Source organism: Sorex araneus, chromosome X (assembly GCF_027595985.1).
Source record: "Sorex araneus isolate mSorAra2 chromosome X, mSorAra2.pri, whole genome shotgun sequence".
In the NCBI taxonomy this organism is placed as follows: Eukaryota; Metazoa; Chordata; class Mammalia; order Eulipotyphla; family Soricidae; genus Sorex; species Sorex araneus.
Window position 1 is genome coordinate 361,441,646 of NC_073313.1, and position 19,816 is coordinate 361,461,461.

The following is a 19,816-nucleotide window of genomic DNA, read 5'->3' on the forward strand; positions in this document are numbered from 1 at the left end:
GGCTGACCCAGGTTCGATTCCCAGCATCCCATATGGTCCCCCGAGCACCGCCAGGAGTAATTCCTGAGTGCAAAGCCAGGAGTAAGCCCTGTGTATCGCCAGGTGTGACCCAAAAAGAAAAAAAAAAAGCAAAAACAAAAAAACAAACAAAAAACCCCAAATGGCGGTGAAATTGTGTGTATAGATATGGTTTTCAAAGACACCAAAAACTGGTCATTTTAAGAGAGGGAAAGATGGGGCTAGAGCCATGGTACAGCGGGTAAGGCGCTTGCCTTGCATGCAGTTCATCCAGGTTCAATCGCCCACATCTCATATGGTCCCCTAAGCCCCACCAGGAGTGATCCCTGAGCACTGAGCCAGATGTAATCTCTGAGGATCACTGGGTGTGACCAAAAAAAAAAAAACATAAAAAAGGAAAAAAGGGAGAAAGAGAAAGAGGGTTGGAGACACTCAACGTGCTGAGCACAGACCCCCAGCACTGTAGGGGCCCCCAGTGCCTCTGGGAGCTCAGAGCACAGAGCCAGAAGTAGCCCATAAGCACCGCTGAGTTTGGTGCCCGAAACAAACAAACAAACAAAAAAAGAGTGGGAAAGAAAGAGGGAGGGATGACCCCCTCAGAGTGGCCTGGCCCTCTTACCCTGTAGGCCTCTTCCCAAAGCCCACTGGACCGGTACATGTTCACTGTTGCCTTCCACTCCTGGGCCTCCAGGTAGTGGTACTCAGCCTCCTGCAGGCGGCCTTCGGCCTCCAGCTCCTGTGGGAGGGAAGGTGGCTCAGCTGCAGGTGGGCTGGGGGTGGTGAGAGCACTGCCTGCGCACAGCTGCGGGGACAGAAAGGCTCACCTTGCCCAGATGTAGGTGAGTGTCGCTGAGGAGATCAGGGTGGTGCTTCCCGACCAGGCGGATCATGTCATCATACAACTTGTGCTTCTTGAACATGGTGATGGCGAGATCAGGCTCCTCCACGGTCACATACAGCCTGGGTTGCAGGAAGGGAGAAAGATGGTGGCCTCCCTGCCCCAGCTTCAGGTGTGACTGTCTCTGCCTCTGGGTGGGGGCACAAGACCCCCAATCGCGCACTTACCTCTCGGCCTCACGGTACTTGCCCTGCTTTTCCAACTCCTGGGCCTGAGTGATGTACAGCACTGACACATCCTCGGGCCTCATGCACTTGAGCGCCAGCTGTGGACACACGAGATGGGGGAGCCTCAGAGCCTGAAAACTCAGAGCCCCTTTCCAGCAGCCACCGTGGGGCCTGAGCTTGCCTCGCACAGTTCAGTGAATTCAGCGTCCGCGAGGGACACCAGAACTCTAACCCACTGAGGAGGAGGTGCCGAGGGGCCCGTCAGCCCGCCCGGGAGCATGACCCAAGGGCCGAGGTGACTGGAGGTTTCGGGAGTACATTTCTGGGCCCAGCTCCCAAGTCTTGTCCCCACAGTGAGAGATCAGGGTGGCCCAGCCTCTTTCCGGGTCATCTTTTTCATCTCGGGAACCCTCGGAAGCGGGTGAGGAGAGGTGAGGGAAAGAGATGGGGGATCCTCCTGTGCTCTCCACCTTGTGGGCTTGCTCCCAGCGGCCAGCCTGTGTGTACATGTCGATGGCATCTTTTGTGCAGTCGCCCTTCAAGTAGAGCTCCTCTGCAATCTGTGGAGGCAAGGGGTGGGTGCACAGGGTCAGAGCAACAGAGGTAAAGCGCTGGGAAGAGGAAAGATCACATCTGGTACACAGAAGAATACCATATGAAAAGATGAAGTTATGCAATCTGCTGCTGCGTGGGTGGAGCTGGAGTGTTTCGTGCTAGTGAAGGGAGAGGGAGAGGGACAGACACAGAATGATCCCCCTCATGTGCCTCACAGGGGCATGAAATAACATGGTTGGGGAATAACAAATGCCCGAAGGCAACAGAAATGAAGAGCAGGACAACTGGTCTTCAGTAGGACACATGCCAAGGGGGTGGGACTGGGTGGCAGGTCAGGGAAGAGAACACCAGGACAATGGAGGGAAACAGTGAAGGAAACTGAGGGGCGGGAGGGAAACTAGGATCTCAGAAGAGGGAAATGGACCCTGGTGAAGGGATTGGTGTTGAAGCATTATATGCCTGAAACTCAATCATGAGTAACTGTGTTAGCTCTGGCATTTGTGGTCATTCAATTTTAAATTTTTAAAAAATTTTTAAATCTTTTTTATTGAATCACTGTGTGATAGACCCTTACAAAGCTGTTTCCAACTGGATTTCAGTCATACAGTGTTACAACACCCATCCTAGCACCAGTGTCCCCAGGTTCCCTCCCACCACCTCCCCTGCCCTCCACCCCGCCTGCTTCTATGGAAGGCGCTTCTCTTCTCTTCCTCTCTCCTCTCTTTCCTTTTGGGCAGGTGATTCAATTTTTATTTTTTGGGGTGGGGGGTCACAACCGGCAATGCACAGGGGTCACTCCTGGCTCTGCACTCAGGAATTATTCCTGGTGGTGCCTGGGGGACCATTTGGGATGCTGGGAATTGAACCAGGGTTGGCCCCGTGCCAGGCAAACACCCTACCCACTGTGCTATTGCTCCAGCCCCAGTGATTCAATTTTTTAAAAAAAGGTGGAAAAAAAGGGATCAGGGGCTGTAACAATAATACAGTGGGTAGGGCATTTGCCTTGCACGCAGCTGACCTGGGTTCGATTCCCAACATCTGATGTGATCACCAGAGCATCGCCAGGAGTAATTTCTGAGTGCAGAGCCTGGAGTTAATCCCTGTGAATCACTGGGTGTGAACCCCGCCAAAAAAAATGTATGAAACCTCCAGGAAGGAGCTAAGCCTGGGCTACCATGGCTGGGAAAAAAACAGGGTGTCCTGGATATTCTGGTGCTTTGTCAAAAAGAGGGCCCAGGATGGTGGCTAGGTCACGTGTCTAGTATGTGCCCGACCTAAGTTTAATCCTGATACCACCTGGACCTCACTGGTGCAGCCCTGCTTCCCCTCACCCTACAGGGTCTTGGGTATCCAGCACTGGTGGAGCCGAGCAGTACCATAGCCTCAGACTCCTGCATTGAACCAAGAAACACCGAGGCCTTGGGCTTCCTGAGCACCACTGGGAGGCTCCAAAATAAGTCAGGAAGATGGGGCTGGAGAGATAGCACAGCGGGTAGGGCGTTTGCCTTGCACGCGGCCGACCCGGGTTCAAATCCCAGCATCCCATATGGTCCCCTGAGCACGGCCAGGGGTAATTCCTGAGTGCAGAGCCAGGAGTAACCCCTGTGCATCGCCAGGTGTGACCCAAAAAGCAAAAAAAAAAAAAAAAAAAAAAAAACAAAATAAGTCAGGAAGACCAACCCCAAATGTTATGAGAGGATTCAGTGGGAGTTTAAAAGAGCCTCTTGCAGGGCCGGAGAGACAGTACAGCAGGCAGGGCACGTGGCCAACCTGGGTCAGAGTCCTAGCACCCCATAGGTCCCCTGAGCTCCCTGACGAGTAAGCTCTGAGCACTTCTGGGTGTGGCCCAAAAATAAAAAAATAAAATGGCCCACAATTTGGCTACAAGGCAATTCTTTGCTCAGAGATTTGTGGAGAATTGTTCCTGCCACTACAAAGAGCTGGAGACCTGCTGATGGACCGGGGAGAAGGCTGCACCAGGGTGGCGTGCAGTGAGGAAGAAATCTCTGAGGGAGAAACCTCTGGCTTCCCCTGTGGGGGGCAGGTGGCACCATGTAGGGAGGCAGCTGGGCCTCAGAAAGCCAGCTTGCCTGCACTCCTGTCGCCTGCCTTCACCCACTCCACGTGGCCCCCTGTATCCCCTCCACATGGTCTGCATGCACCCCTTCTCCTGGCCCGACACACAAGGCTAAGGCTGCAGCAGCCTGGAGCTCGCCTCACCTCATACTCCTGCAGAGACGCATAGTGCTGGGCCACACGAGGATAGTACTTGGACGCCGTGTTCTGGTCCTGGAGATCTAAGATGTAAATTGCCTTCTTCCACTGGCGGGCACCCAGGGCCGCCTCAATCGCCTTAATGGAGCATCTGGCAGAGGCGAGAGGGGACGAGGTAGACTAAGGGGGAGACATCCCATGCCCACTCCAGCCTCCACTCGGAGATCTCTCCTGTTGGTCTGGCTGCCTGCCCGACCTTGCCCATCACCTCATCTCATACCCCATCTCTTGTGTACACCACACCCCCCTACCTAGCTTCTATGTAGTGGTTAATGGCTGCGTCAAGCTGCTTCTGCTGCACCAAGTGGTCACCCCATGCCTCCTCTAGGCGCACCACCTCAACTGGGAAGGCCAAGCGTGCCAACTCCACCGCTGCCAAGGAAGAGATGGGGAAATGAGCGATGGGGAAGAGGTAGGAAGTGGTGCAGGACAGAGCAAAAACAGTCCCCGCCTCACACCAGATGCCCCCAGATCAGTGCCAGGGGAATGGGAAGAGTCTATGGGGTGGCACCGGCTGGTGCGGAGGCTGGCACCTTTCATGAATGCATTGCCTTTACAGTAGCACTCCAGGGCCCGCTGTGGATTTCGAATCTTCTCAAAGAGATCCCCAGCCTGAGATACAAACAGAATGAGAATGACAACTCTCGTGACCCCAAGACTCAAGGGTTGGCTCCCAATTCCCTAGGCGGAGGATGGGCTGGGGGGCCGTACCCGTTCATACAGCTCGCCCTTGATGAGGGCGGTGGTGATGTGCCCCACCAGCTCCGTGTTGGCCAGCAGCTCCTCCCGGGTGAGCACTAGCCGCGCGGCCTTGGCAGGGAGCCCGGCTTTGAGGTAGAGGCTGATGGCCGCCAGCCCATCGCCTTGGCTCTCCTGCAGCTCCCCGGCCCTCTCCTCCTGCTGAGTGTCCATCAGCCACTGGTAGTAGCCCCGGCGCAGTTTCTCCAGGGCAGGGTGCCCCTGGGCACACAACAGGGGAGCACGAGGGTTAGGGAATCACAGCCTCCCTTCCCGCCCTGCTGCCTCCCAGGCTTTTCCAATCCCACTGCAGGACACCCTCCCAGTTACCCGCAACCACCCAGCCAGTGCCAGCAGCAACGGGGTTCCAACAGCCTCCACAACACGGGGCAACTGGGATATTGAATGGCTGTGGTGACTGAGCTGGTACCTTGGCCTCAGCCACAGCGATACACTCATCCCAACGGTGTAGCTCCTGGTACATGTTCATGGCCTCCTCTACAGCGTTCTAGGGGAAACATGGGGGACACCAGGAGGCGAGGATCAAAATCGGCTGGGAAGGTTGCCTCAGATTGGCTAAAGCGCCAGCTTGAACTTGAACAGAGCCTCAGCCTTACTTCCTGCATAAGCAGAGGCAGGTTTACCATGAAAATAAAGGCAGCTCAGCCTTTGGGCCCATTATTTGCACCAGCCCCTTCCAAAGCAATTTTCCACAGAGAGAGTGCCTCAAGGTGGATAGGTCATAGCACCCCCTACCCCCACCAGAACCTGGATTGACCTCCAAGCAAGGCATGAACAGGCTCAGGGTGGGTGTGAGGGGAAAGTCAGAGAAGGAACTGCAAGGTGGAACAGGAGGATATGAAGGAAGAGGAAACAAATGATTTTTCTACAATTTCTCCCCAAACTTTAGGAAGCTCAACTTCTTTTCCTGAGTTTTCACTCTCCATCTTCCCTCTGATAGCCTCTTCCATTACCTGTTCCAGGAAGATCATTTCTGCTAGTTTGTAGTTCTTCTCCAACATGGCGAGACGCGCTCGGACCTGATAAAAATCTGTTCCTTCTCCACCCTGTGGGGGAAAGGAGGTTTCTGCCTGCTGCACCAGGCCTGTGGGCACCTCTCTTTCTGTGGGCTGAGCCAGGAAGGCCAGAGGGAGATGGAAACTACAATTGGAGAAGCTAAACTGCTTCTGGGTTTGGAGGTTGTGATTTGAGGCTGGAAGAACGCAGGTGGGTAGAGAAAATGCACTGGTGGATATCCAGGAAACGTGGGGCTAAGTGTGGGTGAGAGACCAAATTCACCAGGAGGGTAATACTTGCATATTCCCGAGACACTTGATCTGCAATTTCATTGGTCTCGTGCAGGAACCGAGCTTTTGCTACATGGCCCAAAGCAGAAAAGCACCTGGAGTATGAAAACAGTCATGGTAAGGTGATTAGGTTTTGGTGACACACTACTGCTACAGACATGCTCGGAGTGTCTGTTAGTGGGGACACTGGCCTCCACTGTACACGCAGAGGTCACATGAACCAGAAAGTCGGGGGGCAGCTCTGAGTGAGCTTACCTGGAGCTACTCAGCATCTCATCTGGGAGAAAAGAGTGGTACTGTGGGCAGGAATTGAGAGGATAGGGCTAGATAGTACTGTGGCAAGGAAGGAGCTAGACTTGTATGCAGTGAACCCCATTTCAATTCCCGGCATCACACACAGTCCCTGAAGCCCTGACTAAGCTTTAGCATAAAGCCAGAAGTAAGCCCCGAGCACTGCCAGGCAAGGTGTATACAAATCATTCCAGACAGAGGAAGTATTGGATTGACACTGTCTGGCAGGAGTGAGCTTGGCAAGAGAAAGCCAGCACAGCTGAAGCCTCATGGGCAAAGGGCTTCCTGGTCTGAGAAGAAAGTAGAGGCCAAATATTACAGGGCCTCAGGTCCCCGCAGGAAGTTTGAGATTTTTTTTTTTGGAGGGGGGGATCACACCCGGCAATGCACAGGGGTTATTCCTGGCTCTGCACTCGGGAATTACTCCTGGCGGTGCTCGGGGGACCATATGGGATGCTGGGAATCGAACCCAGGTTGGCCGCGTGCAAGGTGCCCTACCCGCTGTGCTATTGCTCCAGCCCCTGAGATTTTCTTAAAAAAAATTTTGGGGGGCTGGAGCGATAGCACAGCGGGTAGGGCGTTTGCCTTGTGCGCGGCCGACCCGGGTTCGAATCCCAGCATCCCATATAGTCCCCTGAGCATCGCCAGTAGTAATTCCTGAGTGAAGAGCCAGGAGTAATCCCTGTGCATTGCTGGGTGTGACCCCAAAAGCAAAACAAAACAAAAAAAATTTTGGGTCATGCCCGGCAATGCACAGGGGTTACTCCTGGCTCTGCACTCAGGAATTACTCCTAGTGGTGGCTCAGGGACCATATGGGATACTGGGGATCAAACCCAGTTGTCTGCTTGCAAGGCAATCAGCCTCCCCGCTGTATTATTACTCCAGCCCAAATTTCAGATTTTGTTGTTGTTCATTTGTTTTTGTTTTCTGGGCCACACCTGGCAGTGTTTGGGGCCTCCCCCAGCAGTTTTCATGGAACCCAAGCTTCTGACATGCAGAGTAGATGCTCAGCCCTTTAGACTATCTCTCCAGGCCTTCATTTGGGTTTTGTTTTAGAACATTGCTGAAATGGTCCTTTGTAGCCAGAGCTCAGGAAGCCATGAGGGGCTGGGGGTCGAGCTCTGGGCCTTGTACATGTGCTCCAGTCTCTCTCTGCTCTTTTTTGGTGTATTTTAAAGAAATGCCTTCCCCACTGTGAAGCAAATGGACTCTGGGGCACCAGAACAGCCCCGAGGGGACAATCGGGCTTCTGGCAACTGCCCTCAGGAAAGGGTGGTGCTCTGCTGGGGCCTGGGGGGGAAGAACAGGTCAGGACAGGTGATCGATCACAAGTTCTGAAGTCCCCGGATCAGGGCCCCTCAGATCTGCTGACTGTGAAGCTGAGGGGGAAGGGGAAAAGCGGGGCGGGTGTAAGAAGAGGGACCCCGGGCTGACTCTGGTGGCAAGTGGCAGTGGTCAGTCTAAGGGAACGCTGCTAATACACAGGACACTCGCTGCTCTTCTCCCCCACCATTCCAGCCCCAGGAGGTACCCACCAGTTTCCTACTCATTTTATTTTATCCTGCTGGGGGTTACATGTGGCAGTGCTTGGTGACTACTCCTAGATGTGTGCTTAGGACTGAGCCCAGGTGATGCTCAGGTGGTGCTGGGGATTGGACCCGGTCGGCACACACAAGCCCCTTACCTCCTATCCTATCTCTCCGGCCCTCCTACCCACCCTGCACTATGCAAATGGAGACACCAAGGCCTAGAAAGGCAAAATCACTTTCCAGGTCACACATGCTGTTTAGTAAGTGGAGCTGCCATTGAGGTCCCAGGTGCTCGGAGTCCCAGGTCTGTCCAACTAGGCACAGTCCCACCTCGGACACTGAATGGACATGTGCTGCAGGGACTGTGGGGTTACAAACTTGGAAAGGGGGAGCTTAGTTACCACAGGGGGAGGCCCACAGCCCGGCATGTGCTAAGGAAGATTTGGCGACAGCCATGGGCACGCCGAGGGAAGCAGCGTCTCCCCACTGGCTGAGGGCAGTGGCCCCCGGATAAAGGGCCCCGAGACTAGCCCTTTTCCAGTCTGGTGCCCCGCTTCTACTGCTCCATCTCACCTCTCAGCAATGTGCAGCTGCCTGGCTTCGAGCGCCAGTTTGCTCAGCGTTTTCCACATCGCCTCTGTTTCTGGGGTCATTTCCAGAGTCTCCAAGAAGGCAGTGGCCCTGGGGAGGTGGGAAGCAGAGGTCCGAAGGAAGTCAGGCTCAGAAAGATGCTGGACTCTGGGGGCAGGGCAGGGGAGGTGATGTCCAGGCCCATCCTGGCCCTTTGTATCTAACCGCCTCTGGGTCGCTGGGGGCCAGTGTTACACCCCCTCCCGGCCCCCTTCCCTCAGAACCGGACTCCCCTCCCTCACTGGCTGGCACCCTGCCCCTCACCGGGTGTAGTCGCCGTCATCAATGGCTGTTCCAAACTCGATAAGGCCCTCATCCAGGGTGTAGGCCACTGTGGTCACTCCTTCGGTCACCATTACCTCAGTCTTGCCCCCACCCCGCTCCAGTCCTATAACATCACCCTGTAAAAAGTCAATCCCCCCACCCCAGCCCGCCAGATTCCAGGTTAGGGTCTCCTCTGACTCAGCTGCAGAGGAACCCCTAGCCCAGCCAAGCTCACATGTCCCTCCAGGGACTGGCATGACCCTTGTTTTCCCTGCACTTCCTTTGTCTATGCAAATAGACACTCCTAATCTCTGATGCCATTCTGGGGTTAAAGTTCACTCTGGTCCCGTGAGCAGAGACAAGCACAGTCTCCACTTCTGCTCCCAGCACGGCCATCAGGTAGGTTTCACTTTTTAAGAATTTAGTTTTTGGGTTGTGGGGTGATGCCCGGCTGTGCTTGGTGCTTACCTGAGGTCTGTAGTGGTGGGGAACCTTATGTGGTGCTGGGGATGCAAAGGGAGCCCCATGCCCGCTGCACTATCTCTCCACTCCCTAAGTCAATATTTAAAGTAGTCTTAAGTTTTCACTACATGAGTGAGCGAATCTGCGTAAGACCCCCATGCCTTCACTGAGGACAGTGGTTATGCCTGGGATAATCTTCCTGTTTGCTGGAAATCTTCCACTTCCTACACCCGCTTCTGGCATCATACTACTCGCTACATGGGATATTGGGAGTCATGAGTTGCTTAAAAGTCAATTCAATGTTTCCTCTCTGTCTCTACCTCCCTCTTCCTCTCTACTTTTTGATTTTGGGGCCACACCCAGCAGTGCTCAGGGCTTACTCCTAGCTCAGGGATCACTCTTGGCAGAGCTCAGGGGGACTCTATGTAGTGCCAGGGATTTGAACCCGGGTCAGTCACATGCAAATCAAGCACCCTGCCCATTATACTATCTCTTTGACCCCAGATTTCTCAGTTTAGATGAAAATTTATTTGTGGGCCCAAACACCTAACGTTGCTTAGAGGCTGCTCCTGGCTCTGTACTCAGGGGTTGCTCTGGGGATCATGGGGTACCCAAAACTGAACCCCGGTCACTAGAATGCAAAACATACTCTCTGCTCATTGAGCTATCTTTCTGGAACCTAAACAAGATCTTTTAAGAATAAAAGTATACTAGAACAGTGCTCTGAGCAGATGTAGGGAAGGGGGGACCTGGCACTCTAAATGGTGGGCATGTCATAGCAGTGAAGGAAGTATAAAGAATAATACTCTAGTACTGTAAATATAAAATGAAGAGCTAATCATGATAAAAAAAAATTGGAGGGAGAATCAATGATGCAAAAAGAAAGGGTAAGAAGAGAAGTTGGTGACTTGGTGGGAAATTCAAACACACTTTGTCTAGATAAAATAATAATGATACAGCAGGTCAGGCACTTGCCCTGCACACAGCCCACCTACGGAGGATCCCTGGCACCACACATGGTCCCGAACTGCACCAGGAGTGATCAATGAGTGCTAATCCAGGAGTAACTCTGAGCACAGCATCATCATCATCATCATCTCATCTAATTTTGGGGACAACAAATGAGAAGTAAAACAATGGAAAGTGAAGGTCATTAAAGCTGAAGGGTTTTGTTTTTGTTTCCACACCCAGTGGCACTCAGAGTTTACTCCTGGCTCTACACTCTATGCCAGGGATCACTCCTAGAAGGGTTTGGGGGACCGTCTGGGGTGCCAAGGATCAAATCCAGGTTGGCTGTGTGTCTAAGGCACTCTACCGGTTGTACTATTGCTCCAGCCTGGAAGTCAAAAGTTTCAAAGTCCTTATGTTGTGCATTGCAGAGGGATGAGTTTAGTGCTGGTTAAATTTAAGCTTTGGTTATATAAATGCAAATTTAAGGGTCTGGAGAGCTAGTAGTGCAGATAAGGTGCAGCTGACCCAGCATCCTTTATGGCCTCCCAAGCCCTGCCAGAAGTGATTCCTGACTGTAGAGCAAGAAAAAGCTAAGTAACAAAGGATGTGGTCCAAAACCAAAACAAAGAAATACAAGTAAACTTAAATACAAGTAAACCATAACATTAATAGGATGTGGAATCTTCATATCAAAAATGTGGGGGGAAAGGTAAGAGAAGGACAAAAGGGGTTTGGGTGATAGTTCAGTGGGTAGGGCATTTGCTTTGCATGCGACTAGCCTGGGTACAATCCCCAGCACTCCAGGTAGTGCCTGGACCACCACCAAGAGTGATCCCTGAATATAGAATCAGGAGTAAGCCCTGATCCCAAAACTGAAAGAGAGAGAGACAGAGAGAGAGACAGACAGACACAGGAGAGAGAGAGAGAGAGAGAGAGAGAGAGAGAGAGAGAGAGAGAGAGAGAGAGAGGAGAGAGAGGAGAGAGAGAGAGAAACAATGTGGGAAGGTGTCCAGCTCAGTGCCAGACTATAAACCTCACACTTTCCCTCCTCACTGCCCCAGACATCTCAGCTCCCAAAGCAGCTGCAGTTTCCATGATGCTCCCTAGATTCCAGAAGATGGTTGGGCACACATGGGGTTGGTGGGAGTGAAGAGCAGGTTACATCTGCAGTTTGAGAAACTCTGATGGTCTAAAACTGGAGACCAGCACACAAGTGATGACAGAATTACCTCTCCTGGTGGGATCTTACAGCCTGAGAGAATTTCCCATGATGTCATGATGAATTTCTGGGAGAACTGGAATTGCACCCCAGCTCCCGGGGCTCCTAGAAGGTCTGGAGTGTGAGAGGACCTTCCTAAGCCTGGCCCATGATGGGGAAGGGGTTAGACTAGGGAACTTATAATAAGTCACCATGATAATGGGCTGTGGGCAGAGGAAATCAAATAAATGGCAATCTCTGGGGTATCCTGGGGCTAACGTACCCGGATAGAGGACATGGTGACCCTCTCAGGTGCTTCAATGTTGTACCACACACACAAGTTGTTTCGGTTCTGAGCCACCAGCACATCACTTCCTGGGACCCACTGCACGTAGGAGCAGAAGTTAAGGATCATTGTCTTAGAGCAGCTTTCAATGTCATACAGATGCAGCTGGAAGAGAGGAGAGGTGGAAAACACTGTGAGATGGGGTGGGGGGCCTCTTGGGGTGCTGATTACTCCCCTCCTGGTGGGATGTAATGAGCTAAACCTATAGTCAGGGACACACTGAATTTCACTGTTTTCATGCTATGGTGTGGAGAATTTGAACCCAGGTCACAAGCATGCACGGCAATAACTTGGTGACTGAGTCACATTTCCAGCCCTGCCTGCTGGATTTCAAAACAACCTTGTTGGCTATCTTGAGCTGGAGCAGCCTGACTCAACAAGTAACAAATGACGGACCAGGAGCCTTATTTTTTGGAATCAGTTGCCTCCCAACTTGGGGTGTGTAATTCCTCTTCTATTCATGGCACACTCTCCTCTCTCTGAAGAAGCCCATGTTCTCTCTTGAGTGCATTAGCTTCTCTTTCCCTTCTCATAAAATTTCTTTCAAAAAGAAAAACAAACAAACAAACAGATGACCAAAAGAGCAAAGATCTATACGCTAGGAATTCAGGTTTGGTAAAAATAACACTTGCATTCTTAGAATTAACTCTGGGCCTGAGCTGCCAGTCTGAAGCACACACAGAAAGCCAAAAGAAAAACGAAATGGTCTGGAAATTTGTAATGTGGTCTTTCCGTTACAGTGAAAATGAAACTAAAGACAAACAAAACACCAGACAAGTTCTGTCCCTGAGGTTGAAGGCCAGGAGGAGACTGTCCTCGGCACTGTCAGGACTGACAGACAAGAGCCCTGGAGCAGTATGCCTGGTCAAGGGTCAGCTAGGTATGAGGAAGTTTCACAGGTCACAGACTGAATAGTTAGAGAAACCAACCCACTAATTCCTGTCTTGACTTTGGTGCCTTCCTGATACAATCTCTTTAATATGTGCTGGGATGCTACATAAAAGGTTGAGGGCTGGAGTGATAGTACAGAGGGTATGGTGCTTGCCTTGCATGCAACCCACCTGGGTTCAACCCCAAGCACTCCATATGGTCCCCTGAGAGTGCCAGGAGTGATCCCGGAACATTGCTGGGTGGAGCTCCAAAACAAAAACAAACAAAAGTTGTTGATTCTTTGGTTCCTGCAATGCTTGTGGCACAGCATGATCGCTGGTAGCACATAGCACCACGCCCTCTACTGCCCAGTGATTAAGGCATTAGTAACCCTACTCACACGGAGTTTCCGATCCCGGAAGAGGAGTTTGTGCCCGGTCTCATTAAGTTCCAGCCAATCCACACGGCTCTCATGGCTGATGGTGCCAATGTTGTAGCCTCCAATCAGATCCACTGCAGAGTAAAGGAGACACAGTTAAAAAAAAGAGACTAACGTGGTCATATCTGCAATACACAGTGGTCAAATCCAGGACACATGGTGGTAATTTCCGGGACACATAGTGGCCTGCAAATGTTAAGGTTTTAAGAATGCTGCATTGGGGGTCAGAGTGATAGTACAGTGGGGAGGGCGTTTGCCTTGCACTTGGCCAACTTGGATTCGATCCCCAATATCCCATATTGTCCCCAAGCACCACCACAAGTAATTCCTGAGTGCAGGGTCAGGTGTAACTCCTGAGCATAGCTGGGTGTGAGCCAAAAAATAAAAAAAGAAAACCCTAAAACCTTAAAAAAACAACAACAGGGCTGGAGCAATAGCACAGCGGGTAGGGCGTTTGCCTTGCACGTGGCCGACCCCCGGGTTCGATTCTCAGCATCCCATATGGTCCCCTGAGTACCACCAGGGGTAATTCCTGAGTGCAGAGCCAGGAGTAACCCCTGTACATCGCTGGGTGTGACCCAAAAAGCCAAAATAAATTAAATAATTAAATAAATAAATAAACCAACAACAAAGAATGCTGCACTAACCTAGATATGGGTTCTGTAAACTTTTTCTATTTGTCACCTCTTTCCTTTCTTTTTAATTTTTAAATTTTTCTTATTTATTCTTTTTTTTTTTTCTTTTTGGGTCACACCCAGCAATGCACAGGGGTCATTCCTGGCTCATGCACTCAGGAATTACCCCTGGTGGTGCTCAGGGGACCATATGGGATGCTGGGATTCAAACCCGGGTCGGCCGCATGCAAGGCAAACGCCCTACCCGCTGTGCTATCACTCCAGCCCTATTTTGTTTTTTGAGATCATATCCGGCTGTGCTGAGGATTTACTCCTGGCTTTGTGCTTAGGGATCACTCCTCACAGAGTTGGGAAATCATATGTAGTGCTGGGAACAGAACCCTAATCAGCTATGTATAAATCAAGCACCCTGCCCACTGTACTATCTCTCTGGTCCTTTCCAGACGAATGCAACACAGGTTGAGTACCACCAGAACACCAAGGATTTATCACACATTCTATTCAGACTTGATTTTTTTCTTTTTTGATCACACCCGGCGATGCACAGGGGTTACTCCTGGCTTTGCACTCAGAAATTACTCCTGGCGGTGCTCGGGGGACCATATGGGATGCTGGGAATCGAACCCGGGTCAGTCGTGTGCAAGGCAAATGCCCCACCCACTGTGCTATTGCTCCAGCCCCTAGACTTGATTTTTGGTGGTTGCATACTCAGAGACATTCTCAACTCCCACATTAGTTACAAAACTCCATACAGGGTTGAGAGTATCGTCTCACCATTTAAGAAGCGGGGGCCTAGAGTATGTCAATGAAGTATTTAAATTACCAACACAAGTTTGTTTAGGTGCTACTTTTACTTTGCTTGATTGTTTTTGTTTTGGGGCCATACCCAGCAGTGCTCAGGGCTTACTCCCCATTATACTCAGGGATCACTCCTGGAATAGTTTGGGATAACCTATGGAGTGTCAGCAATTGAACCAGAGTCAGCTCTGGGCAAGGCAAGCACCCTACCTGTTGTACTATCTCTATGTTCCCCTGACTGAAAAAAATGTATAGGTTTTGTTTAACATTGAAATTAATTCAATAGGGCCAGACTCATCAAGAAATGTAATTTCTCCAGGAATTCTGGAATTGTCTAGCAGCAGTTGAGAATGTATGGTTTTACTACTCAGGATGTCCACTGGGAGGCAGCACTGAGCAAATGAAGGCTGAGCAAAGCACACCACAGTGAGAGAGACTTTGAAGATTAGGGGGGTCCAAGGCTCTGCCTGAACCTATGTGTGTCTTCGAAGGAAGGGCAGTGGAAGCAGATAGTGTTGAAGGCACATGGATAAAACAGGAGGAACCCTGGACTTATAGTAAGGCTGGTCGGTGAGGAGGATTAGTATTTTAGCTTGATATGAAGTTTATATTCAATGAAGATGAAATTTAGAGTCAAGGACTTGTCCAAAGCCCCCAGACTTCTCTGCTGTTGCAAACAGGCGAATGGATTATATCATCACCACCGTTCGAGATCTTGCCATTTCTCAGCTCAGCAATAGAAGAATAAATTGCATGAAAGAGGTAACATTATAAATTAGAGGATAAAGAATGGACTCTCTAAAGGGTTATGCACAGGGAAAAAATAATCTAGATCCCACCTACATATATGCTCAAAAACAGATTCCTGGGTTCGATCCTTGGCACCCTATATGGTCCTCCAAGCTCACCAGGAGTGATTTCTGAGCTCAGCGTCAGAGTAAATCCTGAGCACTGCTGGATATAGCCAGCAAACAAACAAAAACTCACATGATACAGAGAGATGATGAATGCAGGCTTGTCATAAAGGAGGCTGCACTTTTTTTTTATTTGCTTTTTGGGTCACACCCAGCGATGCACAAGGTTATTTCTGGCTCATGCATTCAGAAATTACTCCTGGCGGTGCTCGGGGGGACCATATGGGATGCTGGGAATTGAACACAGGTCGGGCACATGCAAGACAAACGCCCTACTCGCTGTACTATCACTCCAGCCCCAGGAGGCTGGACTTTGAGAGCAGCACTAAGTGGACCCTGAATATCATCATGAGCCTTTCCTGAGCTCAGCTAGAGGAGCCCCAAGAACTGCTCCCCGAAAATTAACTTACAAAGAAGTGATACAATGTGGGGTTATGGTGCTGCCCAGCAGGTAAACCTGTACCTGTGGGGTGAGAGCATCAGCAGCCAGATGAAAACCACCTCTGGCTCAGCTACACAAGCTCATTTATCGGCCTTGCTTCAGAGATCCATAAATAAATCTCAAGAAGAGATCAAAATCAGGTCATTTAAGCATTAACGGTCATGAATCAGAGACTCACGAATGAATCTTGGAAGAGATCAGCATGCTGCAGAGATGCCTCCAGACCCCAAATATTTAAAAATTTTAGAACTCCAGAAATGTATGGCTGCTTTTGCAGCTGCACAACATATCATACTATTCGTAACAAGCAATACAAAACAAATTAGCATCTGCCTATGAGGCAGGCTTGAGTGGTGGTGGGAAAATTCAAAACAATGGTGGTAGGAAGGTGCAATGGTAGTGGAATTGGTATTGAAATGTTGATTGTAAACAACTTTATGAAAATGAAATATAAAAATTTTTTTAAAAATGTAATGTGGAGTTTATGCCTGCTTCAGCTTCAGATTAATCAGTGGCTGAATAAATAGGAGTACTCCTACGTTTAAAAGAGAGGGAAAAAAAAGAATACATTGGACATCAGAAAAAAAAATAGTTCCAGGGATACTCAGAGTGGCACAGCACCTGTTTCCCTCAAACTGAATCCCTGGATTTTTTTTTCAAAGTTTCACAACTGAATCCCTGGATTTGATCCCTGGCACCATAAAAATAGGTAAAATAATAAATTATTCTTTAAGGATGAAACAGCACTGACTATGCAAGTGGAAGCAAACATAAACAAATGGGACTACAACAAACTAAGAAGCTTCTGCACTTCAAAAGAAACAGTAACCAAAATACACAAACAGCCCACAGAATGGGAAAGAATATTTACCCAATACCCATCTGATAAGGGATTAATATCCAGGATATACAAGACACTAGTAGAATTGTATAAGAGGGGCTGGAGTGATAGCACAGCAGGTAGGGCATTTGCCTTGCATGTGGCCGACTCAGGTTCGATTCCCAGCATCCCATATGGTCCCCCGAGCATGGCCAGGGGTAATTCCTGAGTGCAGAGCCAAGAGTGACCCCTGAGCATCGCTGGGTGTGACCCAAAAAGCAAAAAAAAAAAAAAGAACTGTATAAGAAAAAAACCTCTAACCCCATCAAAAAATGGGGATAAGAAATGAACTGAAATTTCCTCAAAAAAAGAAATACAAATGGCCAAAAGGCATATGAAAAAATGCTCCACATCGCTAGTCATTAGGGAGCTGCAAATCAAAACAACAATGAGATATCATCTCACACCACAGAGACTGGCACACATTCAAAAGAACAAAAGCAACCAGTGCTGGTGTGGATATGGGGAAAAAGGGACACTCTTTCACTGTTGGTGGGAATGCCAACTGGTCCAGCCATTCTGGAAAACAATATGGACAGTCCTTCAAAAACTAGAAACTGAGCTTCCATATGATCCCACAATACCACTTCTGGGAACATATCCCGAGAATGCAAAAAAAAGCACAGTAGAAATGGCATCTGTACCTATGTATTCATTGCAGCACTGTTCACAATAGCCAAAATCTGGAAATCCGAGTGCCCTAAAACAGATAAGTGGTTAAAAAAACTTTGGTACATCTACACAATGGAATACTACATAGCTGTTAGGAGAGATGAAGTAATGAAATTTACTTACAAATGGATAGACAGGGAGAGTATCATGCTAAGTTAAATGAGTCAGAAAGAGAGGGACAGACATAGAAAGACTGCACTCATTTGTGGAGTATAGAATAACATTACATGAGGCTGACACCCAAGGATAGTAGATACAAGGGTCAGGAGGATTGCCCCATACCTGGAAGCCTGCTTCATGAGCGGAGGGGAGAAGGCAGATGGAATAGAGAAGGGATCACTAAGAAAATGATGGCTGGAGGAACCAGTTGGGATGGGAGATGTGTGCTGAAAGTAGATAATGGACCAAACATGATGACCTCTCAGGGTCTGTGTTGCAAGCCATAATGCCCAAAAGTAGAGAGAGAGAATGGGGAATATTGTCTTCCATGGAGGCAGGGGGAGGGTGGGAAAGGGGGGTATACCCGGGATATCGTTGGTGGGGAATGTGCACTGGTGGAGGGATGGGTGTTTGATCATTGTGAGATTGTAATCCAAACATGAAAGCTTGTAACCATCTCATGGTGATTGAATAAAATTTTTTAAAAAATAATAAATTCTATAAAACATGAGCCAGACATACATGCCTGTATGTGCCTGACCCGGTTCGATCCTCGGCACTTCATAGCCCTCCAAGCATTGTCCAGTCTAGCTCTCGAGGCCTCCAGGAACTGCCGGCCTGAGCAGCACCACATCCCTGGGCTCTGGCATCAAACCATCTGGCCCGGATGGCTAAGCATTGCTGGAGTGTCTCCTCCTGGATTCCCCCAAGAACTCCTTGGGAGGCAATCCCATCCCCCACTTCCACAATAAATCAAGTAAAATTTAAAATGTCTCAACACTAAAAGTTGCCTAAAAGGAGAGAGAAGATAAGCCATAGACTCGATAAATAACCCGAATGCAAACAAATTCAAAGGCTACAAACACACATACACAGAACTTCAGGTCAATAAGAAAAAAATAACCTATTACAAATGGGCATGGTGGGACCAGAGCATAGCGGGTAAAGTGCCTTGCAGTTAGACAATACAGGTTTGATCCATGACATCCCAGTCATGTCCCAAGCAAGTGAAGAGTAATTTCTGAGGGGCTGGAGTGATAGCACAGTGGGTAGGGCATTTGCCTTGCACGAGGCCGACCCAGGTTCTAATCCCAGCATCCCATATGGTCCCCTGAGCACCGCCAGGGGTAATTCCTGAGTGAAGAGCCAGAAGTAACCCCTGTACATCACACCAGGTGTGACCCCCCCAAAAAAAAAAAAGTAATTTCTGAGTGAAGAATCCGAGCGTCACTGGGTGTGACCCAAAAACAACAAACCCTCCCCCCAAAAAAAAACTCCAAATGGGCATGGCAATGAGCTGACAGCTCAAAGAAGTAATCCAAATGGCTAATAAGCAAATAAAAACGGTGCAGTATTATTTCACATACATCTCACTGGGCAGAATTGTGAGGTCAGGCTAGTTCAAGTACTGGAGAGGATGGAGAAAATGGCGACCCTCCCTGTGGCAGGAACATCAGCTGGTATGACTCCCTCGGTAACAATTTGAACATAATCAGTGAAAGTGGAGCTAGTCTTTCTCCATGACGCAGCAGTTCTACTCTAAGTTCTGTCTGAGAATACTGAAATATTGGAACTGTGAGAAAATCAACAAGTCAATTGTCCATCGATACAGCAAAGATGAAATGTCAGGATTGATAGTACTGAGTATGGGTATACAAGTAAAATTATGAATATGAACACTATAAAAAGGGCACTAGTCATCAGTGCCTAAGTTTTTCATACAAAGTACTTATCATTTTGGGTTTTGGGTGAAACTTGGCAGTGCTCAGTGGGTCACTCCTAGTGGGATTAGGAGACCATATGAAGTTCCAGGGATTGAATCAAGGTTGGCAGCACTCAAGACAAGTGCCTTCACCTCGTACTCTCTCCCTACCCAATGATGGATTTAAAGGTTTACCGTATCTCCTGTAGGAGTGGGGTGCTTCACTTACCTGGCGTCTCAGATTCCTGAATACTCTAGCTCACACAATTATGTGACATGGAGGCTGTAAACATCTCTGTTTGTGGGGGGGGTGATTGTTGGGGTTACACCTGGGGGTGCTCAAGGCGGTTCTCCTGGCTCTGCACTAAAGGGATCCTCCTGGCGGTGCTCAGGGGACCATAGGCAATGCTGGGGATTAAACCAGGGTTGGCTAAATGCATGACAAAGCCTTAACCACTCTACTATCTCTCTGGCCCCTAAACATTAATTTTGTTATTAAAAGTACAGATTTATTTCTTATTTTCAACTTTTAGGAATTTTGTTTTTCATTTTGAAGTTCACTGTTATCATTTGTAGTTTAGGTGACAAGGTTATAATAGTGATAACTTCCAGAGTCTTTAAGTACAAAGCTACTGCATCTTGACCCAGGACACCCCACCACTGGCCCCAACTTCCT

The 19,816-nt window shown here is 49.4% G+C and overlaps 1 protein-coding gene across 3 annotated transcripts in view; it reads right to left on the minus strand.

Annotated features, from left to right (window-relative positions):
• Positions 1–19,816, minus strand: part of IFT172 (intraflagellar transport 172) — a 47,140-nt gene that overhangs the window by 8,996 nt on the left and 18,328 nt on the right. For all 3 annotated transcript variants that reach the window (XM_055119855.1, XM_055119857.1, XM_004618943.2), the window contains 15 exons: positions 12,900–13,012; positions 11,567–11,734; positions 8,673–8,809; positions 8,352–8,459; positions 5,968–6,052; positions 5,625–5,717; positions 5,081–5,158; positions 4,624–4,872; positions 4,446–4,524; positions 4,164–4,284; positions 3,859–4,003; positions 1,554–1,643; positions 1,084–1,181; positions 843–978; positions 638–754 (listed from right to left, as the gene is read on the minus strand). In XM_055119855.1, the coding sequence (XP_054975830.1) occupies positions 638–754; positions 843–978; positions 1,084–1,181; positions 1,554–1,643; positions 3,859–4,003; positions 4,164–4,284; positions 4,446–4,524; positions 4,624–4,872; positions 5,081–5,158; positions 5,625–5,717; positions 5,968–6,052; positions 8,352–8,459; positions 8,673–8,809; positions 11,567–11,734; positions 12,900–13,012 (1,817 nt within the window). The remainder of the gene's footprint in view (positions 1–637; positions 755–842; positions 979–1,083; positions 1,182–1,553; positions 1,644–3,858; positions 4,004–4,163; positions 4,285–4,445; positions 4,525–4,623; positions 4,873–5,080; positions 5,159–5,624; positions 5,718–5,967; positions 6,053–8,351; positions 8,460–8,672; positions 8,810–11,566; positions 11,735–12,899; positions 13,013–19,816) is intronic.